Consider the following 15,754-nt stretch of genomic DNA (forward strand, 5'->3'; position numbering starts at 1 on the left):
CTCTCGCGTCACTGCCCCGCCCGGAGGAGGGGCTGGAAGCGGGTGCGGGCTCCGCGGGTTCGAGCCCGACCCCCGCTAGTGGAGGCGTTGCCTCCGCTAGTGGGCCCCTTCGCTCCGCTCGGCCGCCCGGCCCCGCGAGCTGGGGCTCTTCCGGTTCCGCGGCCGCATTCCTTCTGTCGTCGAAGAGAGCGCGGAGGCCTGCGGAGTTGGGGGTTGCTGCCCGCAGCTGTCAGGGGCACCTGCTGCGTCCGCCACTGGGCTTGCCCCTCCGCTGGCTGTAGCTCTAGTGATTCCCCACCGAGGCACTAGGGACATGTCCCTTTTCGCCCCGCTTCACACAGGGGAAAGCAAGGCCCAGAAAGAAGAAATAATTTGCAGAGGGCCCGAGTTAGGATCAGAGCCCAGGTCTCCTGGCTCCCGCGCGGCTCTTTCCCACCCTCTGGCTTTACCTGCTGAACCGCAGTTCCCGAACGAGAGCTGCCCTCCGTGACTGTTTTCCGTGGCCTGGGGAGAAGACAGCCCGCCCAAGGGCCCGCTTGCCCCCACTGTGCCAACGCTGGAATTTCGTTATAAAGGTTCTCAGTCCTTTTGGGAGGCGGGGTGCACCTGAGGGGCTTTGTTTAGAACCCGTGTTTTCAAGATTTTCTTAAATTGTGTATTTGGAGTGGCCGAAGTGCGGGATTGCTGATGAAGATCATGGAAGGGAGTAAATCCCCTCCCAGGTCACCCCTCAGTGCCTTGGTGCTGCCTGGGGCTTTGGGCGCAGCACAGCAGAGGATGAGTTGTGGGGACTGGTGGGGCCCAGCAGATTGCACACCCCCTGGGGAAAGGCAGGGACCAGGAATTAATGCCCCCACCACGGGCAGACAAAGCAAGGAGCACTACCCCTCCGCCCCCCCGCAAATGTTCTCTCCCTCCTTCCCGGCTCACCTTAGGGTCCGCACCTTCCAACTCCCCAACTGCTGCACATACCGGATGCAGGCATTGCTCTCTGCAGCCCACAGTTGAGTTTGGTCTGGCTGTGCGCTCTTCATCCTGCTATTTTCACTCCCCTTGTTTCTCTCCTATGTCAGACTCTTCATAAGCATGAATTTCAGTGGTTGAATAAATTCCATCAAATGGATATGCTGCCCTTCTTCTCTCTGACTGCTAGTAGTTTCCAGTTCCCACCAGCAATGTAGGAGGGTCCCAATTCTCCACATTTGCGCTAACACTTGTTATTGTCTGTTTTTATTTAGCCATCCTAGTGGGTGTGAAGTGGTATCTCCTGATTTCGATTTGTGTTTTCCTGATCACTAATGGTGTTCAGCGTCTGTTCATGTGCATTTTGGCCATTTGTATACCTTCTTTCGAGAAATGGCTATTCAATTCCTTTGCCCATTTAAAAGTTGTCTATTATCAAATGGTAAGTTCTTTATACTGGATACGAGTCCCTTAGTAGATCTATGATTTGCAAATTTTTTTCCCATTATGCGGGATTTTTTGGTTTGGTTTATTTTTGCTTTCTAAATGGTATCACTTCTGGCACAAATGTTTTCAATTTTGATTTAATCCAATATACCCATTTGTAATGCTTTTGTGTCAACGTAAGTTTTTATTTTATTTGGGTAAATATTTAGGGGTAGGATGGCGGGGCTGTATGATAAGTAACTGTATGGTATGGGGTGTATGGTAAAGTGCCTGCACTATTTTACACACCCCTGGCACCACTGAGAGTTTTCGCTGCTCTGTAGCCTCCTTAACACTTGACATTGTCCTTTTATAATTTTAGCCATTCTACTAGGTATGTTGTAGTATCCCACCCACTGGGGTTTGAATTTCCATTTTCCTAATGACTAATGACGTTCAACTTCTTTTCATGTGTTTATATGCCATGTGTTTAGTGTTCAAATCACTTTCCCATTTCCTAAAATTGGATTTTTCTCTTATTATTACTTATATGATTTCTTTTCTTTATATATTTGGACATGAATTCTTTATCAGATATCTTTTTTTCCTTTTTTTTTTTTTTTTTTGCCAGCCTCTGGCTTTGTCTTTTCATTTTCTTTACAATGACTTTCGAAGAACAGAAGTTTTTGTGTTTTTTGTGCCACTGCCCAAAACATCTTTGCCTAAACCAAGGTCACAAGGATTTCCTCCTGTTTTCTTCCAGCAGTTTCATAGTTTGTTTTGCACTTAAGTCTGTGATCCATTTCAAGTTGATTTTTGTAGAAAGTGTGAGAGAAATGTTCAGGTTCATTTTTTTTTGTGTATAGATACCCAATTTTTCTAGCACCATTTGTTGAAAAAATATCCTTTCTTCATTGAATTACTTTGACACATTTGTCTCAAATAAATTGACTATAAATATGTGGATCTATTTCTGGATTTTCCATGCTGTTCAGTCAATTTAGAAGGATTCAGGTCACATAAGGATTTTATTAATTTTCTCAAGCAGGTTTTGGTTTCAACAATTTTCATTGGTTTTTCTGTTTTTTATTTCACCAATTTCTACACTGTTTACTCTTTCCTTTCTTCTGTTTACTTTAGATTTAATTTGTTCTTTATTTAGTTTCCTAGGGTAGAAGCTGACCCATTGATTTGAGACCTTTTGTCTCCAACAAGGGAGTTTGCTGCTATAAATTTCCCCCAAGGTACTGTTTTATCAGCATCCACAACTTTTGATATGTTGTATTTTCATTTTCAGTGAGTTCAAAATGCTTTCTAATTTTTCCTTTGATTATTTTTTTGGCCCATGGATTATTTGGAAGTGTGGTATTAGTTTCCAGCTATTTGATGGTTTTCCAGGTATCTTTCTGTAATTGGTATCTCTTTCAGTTCCATTTGGCCAGAGAATATGCTTTGTGTGACTTGAGTCCTTTTAAATTTATTGATGGCCTAGGATATGATCAATCTTGGTGAAAGTTCCAGGTGTACTTGAAAATAATATATATATATTTTGGGGGGTTGAGTGATCTACAAATGTCAATTTAAGCCAAGTTGGTTGATAGCTACATTTAAGTCTTCTCTCTCCTTAATGATTTTCTGTGTACTTACTCTATCAAATATTGAGATAGTGATATTGAGTTCTCTAACTATAATTTTGAATTTGTCTAGTTCTCCTCATGGTTCTGCCAGGTTTTGCTTCATATCTTTTGAAGCTCTGTTATTTGATGCATATACATTATGATTGTTACGTTCTCTTAATGAATTAGCACCTATATCATTATAAAATTACCTTTTAATCTTCGACGCTATTCATTGCACTAAATCTACTTTGTTTGAGAACAATGTAACCACTACAGCTTTATTTTGATTAGTTCACATGGCATGTGGTGTGTGATTAGTTCACATGCCATGTTCAGGACATGCAACCCCAAAATATGCCACTTTGGTATCTTGATTATTGTGAGCTAAAGGCACTTGAAACACAGCAGGTGCAAGAAGGGTATGCTGACCTTCCCTTTTCTTTCTGCAAGCAGGGGATGAAACTCCCATGGGAAAGATGCCCTCCCCTTTCCAGGAGGAAAGGAACTTTCTTCTCATCAGAGAAAGGGAGTCTAGGCAGAGAGAAATCTGTACAAATAGACTGGGTTAAAATAAATCCTTTCTGTAGTCTCTGCGTATGGTTTAGTTACTTTTCCACATTCGCCACTCTTTCTTCAGCCTAGTATCTAAGCACTTAGGCCTGGCCAGTTCTTTGGATCTTCATTCTTGGGGGAGCTCCCCTGGACATGTTAAAAATTATTAAATAAAAATCTCTGCGCTTTTCTCCTGCGACTCTGCTTTACATCAGCCTCAGCCAGAAGCCCTGAGAGGGTAGAGGAGACATTTTACCTCCTCTGCGTATGTAATTTTCCCTCTTTTACTTTTAACCTACTTGTGTCTTCCTATGTAAAACACATTTTTTTGTAGGCAGCATATAGTTGGGTCTGATTTTTTTATCCAGACTGACAGTCTCTGCCGGATGGAATTGTGATTGTGTGTGAAGAACGACTCACGTGTAATGTGGTTATGACTGTGGTTTAAAGTCTATCAGTCATTATCCTGCTGTTTGTTTTGCATTCGTCCCATCTTTGTTCCTTTTTTCCCCCTGTTTTTATGCCTTTAAAAACATTTATTGAGTACTTTTATGATTCTATTTTATCTCCTTTATTGGCTTCAGGACCAGGACTTGGGCGGGGAGAATGAGATACTCACCTTGAGTGCAGAATTTAAAGGGATGTCAAAAAACTTGGTAAGCAATTTAATGCTATTTTAATTAGTGTTTTTAAAGGTCAAAACTAATGCAAAAATCCATGATGAACAAAATATCAAAGTTTTAAATATAAACACAATCAGTATTTCTGATTTTTCTTTTGGCCTCAGGCTCCAGTATACCTCGACGTAACATTATTGCTGACTGTGCTTCACAGTTTTCTGCTTCATATATGTACGCACAATACGTATATATGCATATATATATTTGATTAAATGTCATTTTAGAATTTATGCATCAAATTTCATTTAGGTGAAATTTGTTAATTGTATTATCTAAATTTTCTCTCCTCTCTGGTTTGGCCTGCCTTTTCTCTCATTCTCTGATAGAAATGTGTTTAGAATCTCCTATTACAGTTGTGAATTTGTCTTTTCCCCCTTTTATTTCTGTGAGGCTTTGCTTTAAAGATAGGGTTGGCCATTAGGTGCATGCAAATTTAGAATTTTTACTGTTAAAAATTCTTTATGAAACGTCCCTCTCCATTATTAACAGTGCCTTTTGTTTTACAAAAGTATTTATTGTCTTATGTCAACATTACCTTTTGTTGCATGGCATATCTTTTTTTAACCCTTTTACCTTTTATTTTTTTTATTATGTTATGTTAATCACCATACATTACATCATTAGTTTTTGATGTAGTGTTCCATGATTCATTGTGCATAACACCCAGTGCTCCACGCAGAACGTGCCCTCTTTAATACCCATCACCAGGCTCACCCATCGCCCCACCCCCTCCCCTCTAGAACCCTCAGTTTGTTTCTCAGAGTCCATCGTCTCTCATGGTTCGTCTCCCCCTCCGACTTACTCCCCTTCATTCTTCCCCTCCTGCTATCTTCTTCTTCTTTTTTCTTTTTTCTTCACATATGTTGCATTATTTGTTTCAGAGGTACAGGTCTGTGATTCAACAGTCTTGCACCATTCACAGCGCTCACCGTAGCACATGCCCTCCCCAGTGTCTATCACCCGGCCACCCTTACCTTTTATTTTAGATGTTTCTTTTAAAATGGCATTTAATTGGGCTTTGTTTCTTTTTATCTCATCCGATAATCTTTGTCTTTTAATTGGGGCATTCTGTTTACATTTTATAACATTTATAACATTATATATACATTTATATATATACACATATATACATTTATAACGTTACAGATAAATTTGTGTTCAAATCTATCAACTTATTATTCTTTCTATGCGTCCCACCTGTTCTTTGTTATCTTCCTTTTCTTGCTTGCTTTCTTTTAGATCAGTTATTGTTTATTTTGATTCCACTCTCCCCTCTGTCCGCATTCACTCAGAAATGATACACTCTTTTAACGTTCTTTTAGTGGTTACCCTAGAGATTAAAACATGCATCCTCGACTTATCAAAGTTTAATATAAATTGGTATTTTACCTCTTCCTTGAAAATGGAAGGATGTTAGAATACTTTCTCTTTGTCTGCTTTTAAAATGTATGCTACTGTGATGCATTTTTAATTCTCTCTATAAGACATTATGATTATTGTTTTATATTTATTTAGATTTTCCCACATATTTACCATTTATGTTGCTCCTCATTCTTTCCTGCCTCTCCCTTAGCATTATTTTGATTACTCATTCTTTTTGCTGTCCGCCCCCATCTTTCCTGTCATCGCCCCTCCAATTTCCTCACCCCTCCACTGCCCAGCCCACCTATAAATAGTTGACTTCCAGGATATCAGGTGTACACATGATAAAATTCTACTGTGTTACACTTCATATGCTGCTGTAGCAATCCCATGTACAAGTCTTAAAGTTCAATTTAATTTCTCAAAAGTGAGGTCAACTTTTTTTTTTCTTTTAAAAACCTAATAACAAGGTGAGTATACTTTGGGGCATGCTTCATTTATATTAAATTTGCACTAAATCGCTGCTTGGAAGAAATTTGGGTGGAAGGAGTCAAGTCATTAACTCAAAGAAGAATCATGACCTTACCTCTAGAAACAAAAATCGTCAAATTTGTGTTGTTTGTGTTAACTTATGTGTGCATGCATCCTGAAAGGCACGTTGCATTTATGTAGAAACAGTGACAAAAAATTTAAGGCTAACGTTGAAACCTATCGAAAAGGTATATCTAAGTCTGTATATGTGTGTGTGTATTTATGAGCCATCTGACACAGGCTCAGATAGTGGGGAATTTCAGGTGACCCTAGAGCTCACTTATTCCGAAGCCCTCATTTTACAGATGAGGACTCTGAGCTCCAGAGAGGCTCCGTGACTTGTTTAGCATCACAAAGTGGATGGAGAAACAGGACAAGAATCAAGGTCTCTGGACAGAGCAGCCTCCTTCAATTCCCTGAAAGTATAGTTTTCTGCGCCCCTCAGGTGGATTCAACCAGTGAAACAGTGTTATCTCCAGGTACGGGTACCCATGTAACCAGGTTGGCCTCTAGGATTCTCTAGTGATCCCTTAAGCCACTTTGCTATTTGATGTTTTAAATTAGATTTCTGGTGTGTCTGGTAGAGGCACAGTGTCCAGTACTAGATGCATCCTAACTGGATAGCAGTGGAACAACACGAAGGTTGTTTTCTGCTAAAATTCAGCCAAGTACCAGGAGTGGTGGGCCTTAAGGGAAAGGAAAGAGGCAGAAGAAAGCTCCTTTAGGTCATTCTGAAGTAAGTAAAAAAAATCCTTTGAATTTAGATATTACCACACATGGTCTGTTTGTAATACTCACTCGATGTGAAATTAACTAGAGAGACCCAATATCATTGATACATTTTCGGGTCTCCTAGCTGTCCATCAAAGTTTTGTGCTCCTTTTTCATGAATGTCTTAGTCTGTTCAGGCTGCTATAATAAAAATGCCATAGACAGAATAGCTTATAAACAACAGAAATTTATTCCTCACAGTTCTGGAGGCTGAGAAGTCCAAGATCGTGTTTCCAGCAGCTTCAGTGTCTGATGAGAGCCCACTTTCTTGTTCCTAAGAACCTTTGGATGTATCCTCACATGGGGGATGGGGCCAAGGAGCCCTCTGCAGGCTCTTTCATAATCCCATTCATGAAGGGACCGTGCTCCGCCCTCACGATCTCATCACTCCCAAAGGCCCCACCTCCAAATACTGTCAAATTGGGAATCCACATATAGGGTTAGGTTTCAACATATGAATTCGGGGGGGATCAAAGACATTCCATTTATAGCAATGAAATATAATTGTTGAGAAGTGACTGTCCAGCCACAGACTTCATTTCTGAAACCCCTGCATCTAGATGGGACCATGTGACTGACTTATGGCCAGGGGATTTGAGTGGAAGGAATTCATGCCAGTTCTAGGTGAGGCCCCTAAACTACCACATGTGGTTCTGCACACACTCTCTCTCCTTGTCTGCCGGCTGCATGTGGATGCCCATAGCAACCTTGGAGGCCAAATGCTGAAATGGCAGACCGCCTACCAGTCTGGGTCCCTGAAGGGCTACAGGGAATGGAACCACTGCTCACCCCACTACCACCAACTGAACTTTGCATGACCTGTTAGCAAGAAAAACGTCCATTACATTAGGCCATTGAGATTCTGGGGTTTATCTGTTATTGCAGTTAATAGTTACTTTAACATAGTCAATGACATCTAACTTGAACAATAACATTTAATTTCCACTTAGAATACTGGAGGCCAGGGGCGCCTGGGTGGCTCAGTCTTTGAGCGTCTGCCTTCGGCTCGGGTCATGATCCCAGGGTCCTGGGATCGAGCCCTGCATCGGGCTCCCTGCTCAGCGGGAGTCTGCTTCTCCCTCTCCCTCTGCCTGCCACTCTGCCTACTTGTGCTATCTCTCTGTCAAATAAATAAATAAAATCTTTAAAAAAAAAAAAAAGAATACTGGAGGCCAAGCTTGTGGGGAAGAGGAAAGAGGGAGAGGGCAGCATATCACGAGATCAACACAAGGCCCCACCACGTGTTAGTTCATTGGGTCAAAGTGTAGTGTGGACAACAGTGGCCCCCCTCCCCCGCAGAACACCCTGAGAACAGAAAGTTAAGAGTATTCACATTTTATTACTTACAGAATGTTACCTCAAAATATAAACTACCTCATGGGCCCTAACTCTGCAATCGCCAAGCTCATATAAACCTTAATATAATCTGATTTTGGAAGCAAATATTAACACCTGGTCAAATCCCCGGCAGAGAAGAGACTTTCCCTGGGAGGTGTTCCTGTACTCATTTTGCCAACTTTTTGCTTCTTCCAAAAATATAATTTATTACATAACATTTACAACTGAAAAAGAATCCTAGGATATTTTCATGAATAATAATTAGAAGAGTAAAGTTCATGCTGTGGGCTGTAAAGAAGGGCCCACTTTTCTCTGCTGGGTGCATAGGACAGTGAGATTTATTCATGAGCTGGTCATTTGGAACTTGGTCAACTCCTCCTGAATGCTTCCAGGGCTCCCAGGGGGCTGCGCTGGTGTTTGGAAGGAAGTAGGTGTCAAAGCAGTTGGTTTCTTGTATTTTAGCGTGATCTTTGCAAAATACCGCCCCCCCTGGCAATTGTTAATGGATTTATTATTTAGTCTGGAAGACAAAGAGAAACTTCCAAATCTCTTGGTGGTGGGACAGGGGGGGCAGTGTCCTCAGAAGCAGTGCATGCTTGGGTGCTGCCTGGCTCTCCAGGACTTGGAAATATCAAGAATCATCACCTGTGGTGGGTGGTGGTGGTAGGAGTGGTCCTTTAAGTTATCGTACAGAAGAATACAGGGGAGGAGCGGCCAAGAGGGTCAGTGGTGGGCCCGAGGGGAACCTGGATTCCAAAGGTTACGGCCAAGGTCGGTCGGTCACAGCGCTACTCACGACTCATCAGAACGGCTAGTCTACTTTATTGCCAGAGGTATCCACCTGGTTCATCTCTGCTTCTGCAGAGTTCAAACACTGCCCTTTTGTTTTCAGAAATAAAGCCACTCTCAGTGGATTTCCAAGGTGAATCCAGCAGCCGCATCCCTCCCAAACATGGGCCTGGAGTGCATGTGTGGAGCACACCTGCCGGAGTGGGGCATGGCCAGGACCATTCCAGCCGCTCAGCAGTTCACAGCCCTGCTGGGTCCTTCCCCGCCCCACCTCAGGAGGCCTCAGCAGCTCCTGGTGCTCAGGGACAGCGTGGGCCTTTCACGTAGAATCCACCAACAACCTCTGCCATTTTGGAGGGTGCAGGCTTGGGCCCATCTGCCTGGGGACTGCCCAACTGCTGGGGAGGGGATGGGGCTACCAGGGTGAGTGGGCCATGAGGAATTGTAGTTCTGGGCATCCCAGGCCTTAGTCTCATTGTAGCCCAGTTCTGGAATTTTCAAGCTTTTCTCCACCCGGAGATAAGCTAATATCCCACAGTTGCAGCTTTTTCAGGGCACTAGAAGAGTCGAGACTTTTTCTTCAAGTAACAATGAGAATTTGTTCTGAGCCTTTGTGATAAGAGAAAGAAAATCATTCCTAGAGGCAGGAAGAACAGAAAATCGTCTCAACAAAAGGCACAGACTTCTCATTATACCTTATTATGCATTCAAATAAGCATTTCTGCAAGCCCATTCTTCAGTTTAAAGTAAAGTGGCTCTAAAGTCTTAGATGATCTCGGCCATGTCTTGTCTTAGGAGGAAAAATCTGATGTGGGAAGCTGGTGGATGACTCTTGTCCCAGGGCCCGGCCTGTGCCTGTTGTGAGGCTGAGATTTGCCACAGGCTGTCTTTTGTGGGGAGTGTGATAGGGGAATCCCTTATGGGAAGTGATCCCTACTGATTTAGTAATTAGCCCCCATCCCAAAATGAAAAAGCCAGGACAGGTGCCCTGTACCGAAATTCCTAAAGAATGTGATGTTATCATGAGTTTCTCAGTATCCTTTGAATAATGCAAATACTTCTTCCATGAGACAGTTGCAAAGTTAAAAGTGCAGGACCCCAAAGATAAATTTCAGTGATTCCCTCCTCCCTTTTTATTAACTACAAAAACCAAAAAACAAAACTTAAGCCATTTAATACACAGAGAAAGATAAAAGAAGCAGAAATGGCCTATTTTCTGTAGGCTTGGAAGCTTAGTGAAGAATCAACTCTTATTTACAGAAAGTGTGCTTGACTTGAGTTCTGAAGGTTTGGCCTCACTGAAGTAGCAGGTAAAGGGGTGAGGCTGTGAAGTGGGCACCCACTGGGCTTGGTGGTTAAAGGGACAGACACTGGATAATTCTGCGCTCAGCCACCCACTGCCCTGGGTGGCCCTGGGCAAGCTATGAACCTTCTCCACGCCTCATAGGAAGGCAGGGGTAAAACCAGTGACTCCTTCATGGGGCTACTACCTACACGAAGCAAACTGGCCAGGGCCAGGCCCGCGGGGACCACTGCTTACTTGTGTTCTCATCGGGGGCCTGCAGCTCTGCCTGCACCTGTATAGAGAGGAGATTTTGCTATCTGCACAAATTTTTTAAAGTTTGGGGAGACAACTTCTTTGTCTCTCTTTTCCTCTCTCTTCCTCACTTGGGCTGTCATCTGCCACTTCTTTCCCTGCTTTCTACCCCAGTCTGGGCACTTCTTGCTCCTCCCCTCGCAGAGCTGAGGCTTTACCAGGAGATGTCGGCTTCCCAAGGAGGCTGCCTGGGTAGCCTTGAACGTGGCGGTGCCGGAGTCCACGGCCCTCTCTCCATCGGCCTCCAGGCTGAGCATGCCCACTGACCAGGTCCCGCCCATTCCTTGCGCACCCTCCCCTTTTTGCTGGCCGTAGCACACACCTCCAGACCCGATGACCAACATGGCAAAACCGAGTCCACTCTTCCTCAAGCATAGAGCGAGCCTGTTGGCTTCCCTCTCCCCAATTCCCCGTTCCCTGTTCTCCGTGCTGAGTCTCACAGACTTCCTCCCTTGTCTCATCTTCCTCCCGTGTCTCACCTCAGACCCGGCCCTGTCCTTAGCCCCTGCCATTCGTGTCCTTTATCCTGAGAAAGAAAATCAAACCCACAGGAAAGTTATTTCAGTGGCAGCTTATTTGCATCTTGCCCCTTGAATCCTACAGGTTGATCATGACCTTTAAATCAGTCCACTTCTCCCTGCCCGGCTCAGGGGCTTCCCACCCACCACCCCACAGTTCCCCCATCAGACCTCAAGTTTCCAGATTTCCCCTCTCCCCAGGGAGTGCTCGGAAAGCTTTGTTCTGGGCTCACACTGGCTGGTCTGGGATAGTGCAGACCTGGTCGACTTTCAGGACCGGGTTAGATTTCCGCCTAGTAAATGGCATTTAAGGCACCCAGCTCCTGGGGAAGAAGCGGAACGGTGAGCTTCAGTTGTGTCTTACACTGATGGCGTGGATTTACACCTTTTTTTAATGGTTTTGGTCAAACAAACCATTAAGGGCTTGACCTCCAAGCCCTTAAGATTCCTTCAGATTTAATGCAGGTCTGATTATTTGCTTAGTTGTGTGTGTGTGTGTGTGTGTGTGTGTGTGTGTGTGTGTGTGTGTGTCTCCGTTTGGTGGCTCAGTGTGCTTTCTCTTTGTGCTGAAACTCTCTCCCTCCCAGCCACATGACGGATGATGATTACTTTTTGTGGTGCCTAATACATTGTTCTCCACCCCATGAATATTGTTACCTGACTCCCATTCCAACCCAAGAGGAATCTGGATTCACAGAGGAATAGAACCCTCTTACAAAATCTGGAGTATGATTGCAATTTTACTTTTGAAGCACCCGTTTCCCAGAGGAATAGTCAGTGATTGATGCCACTGTCAGAAACCCAGATGCGCGCACTCATACATCAGCCAGGAAATGACATAAACAGCTCACCCAGCAGGCAGGCGCCGACCCCCTCGCTTGCTCCCCAGGGAGAAGAGAGGTGATAGGAAACCCGGGGCAACAGCGGGGGACAGACAAGGAGAGGGGTTAGAATAGGGCTGGGCTCCTGAAGGCCCACCTGGTGGTTCCCTTCCTCGCCTTGTGCCGAGGGCAGCGGTCACAGGTTGAGGTCCGTGGTGACATTGCTCCGTGACCCGAATCATGGAGAGCTCTTTCATCTGTCCTGGGAGTGCGTTGCCAGCTTCTTTTCATGGTGCGTGCACACGGATACATGCAGCTCTACAAACATACCTTCATCCTTATATAGCTAGAGGGGATGTCTACATTTTCCTTTGGGGTGGATGTGGCCTACCTAGGCGAAGCTCATGCTATGGCATTTGTCTCTTTGGAGAGCAAGTCCTGATGCCAGCAGGATGGAGCAGCAGAGACTGGTTTGTTGCTAAGAAGATGTCTGAAAAATCAGGATACTATTAGGGCAGGAGAGTGAAAAGCAGTCCAGCAGGCCTGCTGGTGACTTGTGGGTGTGAGGGTGGCTTATCGGTAGCGACAGGCCAAAGCGTTGACATTCTTGACCACATAAAAGCCCATGGTGACTGGAGGGATGACCAATGTCCGGCCGGCCCGCAGGGGGCGGGGCTTCAGTTCAGGGAGGGTCCCATCGTCCACCATCACTAAGGGCTGGCCGTTCAGCTGCACTGACCTACAGTGAAGACAAATAGCGTGGGACTTGTTATTGCATTATCACAGCAAAGCCCGGGCAGCCCCCGACTGCCTGCCAGCCTGTCTGATACCGGCCCAGTGATCCCTTACTGACGCTTGCTATGCCCAAGCTCTCACCTCCACGTTTTACTTTTAAAAACTAATTAAAAAACTCCAGCAACGCTCTGAGAAAGAAATTGCTATTATCCCATTTTACCTAGAGTCGCTAAGTGACTGGTCCAAGATCATCCAGCTTGTAGGTCTGGGAGCCAGGATTTAAACACAGGTCGTCTAGTTCCAGAGACACATCATTTAGACAAGTGAAAAGTCTGTGTTGCAGAAGCTGAAAATTGTATTACACCTATTTTTTTATTTTTTATTTTACTTTTTTAAAGGTTTTTATTTATTATTTGACAGAGAGAGACACAGCGAGAGAGGCAACACAAGCAGGGGGAGTGGGACAGGGAGAAGCAGGCTCCCCGCTGAGCAGGAAGCCCAATGTGGGGCTCGATCCTGGGACCCTGGGATCATGACCTGAGCCGAAGGCAGACGCTTAACGACTGAGCCACCCAGGTGCCCCTATTTTTTAAAATCATAATGGCAGTTCAGTTTGACTTTATACCTAAAGAATTGTTTCCTGTGGAGTGATGTACAGGCTTAAGATGATTTCAGAAGTCTCCTATTTAAAAGATCTCTTTAATTTATTTGAGAAATTAGAGAATTAACATCATGTTACTTGTCTGGGCTTGTTCTGAAGGAGGAGAGAGACAGTTAATGACTCCTTTTTCTGAGAATGAGTTTTCAAATGTTCGTTTTTTTTTTTTGGTAGGGAGAGAGAGAGTGTGCAAGCGGTGGGGGAGGGGCGGAGGTGGGTGGGCTCCACACCCAGCGTGGAGCCCGTCGCGGGGCTCGATCTCATGACTGAGATCATGATCAAGAGTTGGATGCTCAACTGACTAAGCCACCCAAGTGCCCCTCATATCTAATATTTAACGGATGTTTCTGTTTCAGCAACACAATGGAGTAGGTGATAAAGTAGGCATTTTTTAAATTCCAATTCACCCAGTCTGTTTGCTTTTCTTCTTCCTGTGTACCAGCCGTCTCCAATCCTGAGAAGAGGGCCACATACAGAGTACACTTAGGAGAAAGGGAAGTAGCTCATCAGCCATCCTTGGCCTGTGGTACAGAATCCAAAGAACTTCCCAGCTGTTCCTGACCTGGAATGACTTGTACAGCCAAGTATCCAGATTGAAGCTCAGTTTTCTGGGTCAGAAGAAAAGGCCAGAGCCAGACCACCAGCTGGAAATAAGGCTGTGAGTCACCCTCAGAAAATCAACATTGCACAGTGATGACTGTTTTGGGGTCTTGCCCAACCTCCAATGTGATAACAGTGCAGTGATACTATCTGAGCTGTAAAGAGAATGAAATGCTAGAAACTGATATAGAGGTCTTTGTTTCATGTTCCTTCTGTGCTATGAATGATAGGTTTAGAGAGATAATCAGACCTAGGCCCAGCAGAGCAGTGAATTCCCAGAGATAAGTGTGTTGTGAATTGCTCCCAACAGAGGACAAGGCAGAGGCAGGTCCAGGCCTCGTCCCACATGGATAAGTTTGGATCTGGTCCAGATCTCACCGGCCAGAGGGGCAGCCGCCCTCCGTTTGTTGGTGTGATTGAGGAATGAGTGAGCAGGAGACTCCTGTATGGAGAGTTAGACCTGCCTCTGGAAAAATGCAGAAGTAGGAGAATTGAGATCTGGTAAGGGTTGACCTCATCAAATCTGCAAGGAGCTTTTGCTCCAAATTTAAATGACCATCTCTGGTGAAGAGAGCCTACTCCCTGGAGTGGGAGGTGGGGTGAGGAGAAGGGGTCCAGTTGCAGAAGAAAAGCCAGAACAGGTCTTCACAGTGTACTTTCATTATTTTGTTTCAGGTGGTGTGAATATCCAACAACCAGACATATGCACCCTCAAATACAAGTTCAATAATACTAATTAATCTTTCTAACGAATCCTCAGTTGATACCTATATCGTTATTCTGGAACAGGGCCCATTCTGATTTCCTTTTTGGTTATTTGTAAAAAGCTAACCCAAGTGTGGATGGAACCAGGGAGCATGGTTGAGATTCTGGACCGATCTTTAATTCCAGGAGCCCGGTCACTGTCTCGCTAGACAGTCACCCCACTTCTGGAGGCTTTTTCGTCTGTGCAATTGCTATAGGCTGCAGGGCCAGAGACGTGAAGTACAAAGTATGAGGCCCTCTAACAGTGTAACGAGTCCTGTAAGTAGGGGATGGTGTTTTGTTATTCTTTTCACCAAAGCTACGGGTAAACTTATTGGTCCTTGTACTTGACTGCTCTTGGGACTGACGAGTTTCATGGCTCCTTCTTAAAGCCCTCTCCTCCCTTGGCTCTCATGGTACCTCTGTCTCTCACTGTCTGTCTCTTGCCCCCACTCTCCTTCTCCTTCATCTATGCCTGTGGTTGCCTCTTGAGGGGGACTGTGCACTTCTACCTGCCTCTCAGATGGTGGGATTCTTGGCGCTTTGTCTTTGAACCTCTTTTCCCACACTCCATACTCCTGCTGAGTGCTATTACCCACACCCAAGACTTTGATTGCTATCCATGTCAACACTCCCCAAACCTAGCCTAGATCCTTCTTCTAACTAATGTTATCTCCACTTGGCTGTCCCATTGAAACTACAGAGTCGCTATGTTCCAAGTCAAAATCATCTCCTCAGACCCTGTCCTTTTCTCTGCGTTTTTTGTTTTGGTACCACCATCTATGCAATGACCTAAGCCAGAAAGCTGGTCATCTGGGGCTTTGCCCCCAATTCCCACATCGGGGGTCACTAAGTCCAATCAATTCTACCTTTTAATATTTTTCATATCTGCTTCTTTCTCTCCATTCATTGCTACTATTTTAGTTCAGAACTTGCCATGTAACCAATCTCTTCGCCCCCTGCCTTGCCTTCCCCCTGCTGCTTGCCACATTGCTGACGGAGCAATCAATCGCTGTCACTGCTTTAAACTCTTCAGCATCTCCCCATGCC

At 44.7% G+C, this 15,754-nt stretch overlaps 1 protein-coding gene and 1 long non-coding RNA gene across 5 annotated transcripts in view; one reads left to right on the forward strand and one right to left on the reverse strand.

Moving 5' to 3' along the window:
* Positions 1 to 121: 121 nt before the first annotated feature.
* On the forward strand, positions 122 to 14,085 carry LOC113919682. Of its 2 annotated transcripts, none has more exons than XR_003519082.1 (4): positions 122 to 575; positions 4,145 to 4,216; positions 6,439 to 6,612; positions 13,803 to 14,085. It is a non-coding gene; the product is annotated as an uncharacterized LOC113919682 (long non-coding RNA). The 2 variants fall into 2 exon arrangements; XR_003519083.2 differs by lacking the exon at positions 13,803 to 14,085 and adding an exon at positions 7,106 to 7,971.
* HPSE2 (heparanase 2 (inactive)) overlaps positions 8,026 to 15,754 on the reverse strand; it is a 687,285-nt gene continuing 679,556 nt past the window's right edge. The window contains exons 12-13 of one of the 3 annotated variants that reach the window (XR_003519076.2): positions 12,125 to 12,706; positions 8,026 to 9,668 (exon numbers count right to left, since the gene is read on the reverse strand). Coding sequence is in view for 2 of the 3 variants with exons in the window: in XM_027589152.2 (XP_027444953.1) it covers positions 12,541 to 12,706 (166 nt within the window). In the remaining variant the exon portion in view is untranslated. Of the gene's footprint in view, positions 9,669 to 10,189; positions 12,707 to 12,922; positions 12,997 to 15,754 lie in introns of those variants that run through there. The other 2 variants (XM_027589165.1, XM_027589152.2) reach the window with 2 other exon arrangements.

The sequence above is a fragment of the Zalophus californianus genome, chromosome 15, assembly GCF_009762305.2.
Source record: "Zalophus californianus isolate mZalCal1 chromosome 15, mZalCal1.pri.v2, whole genome shotgun sequence".
NCBI lineage: Eukaryota > Metazoa > Chordata > Mammalia > Carnivora > Otariidae > Zalophus > Zalophus californianus.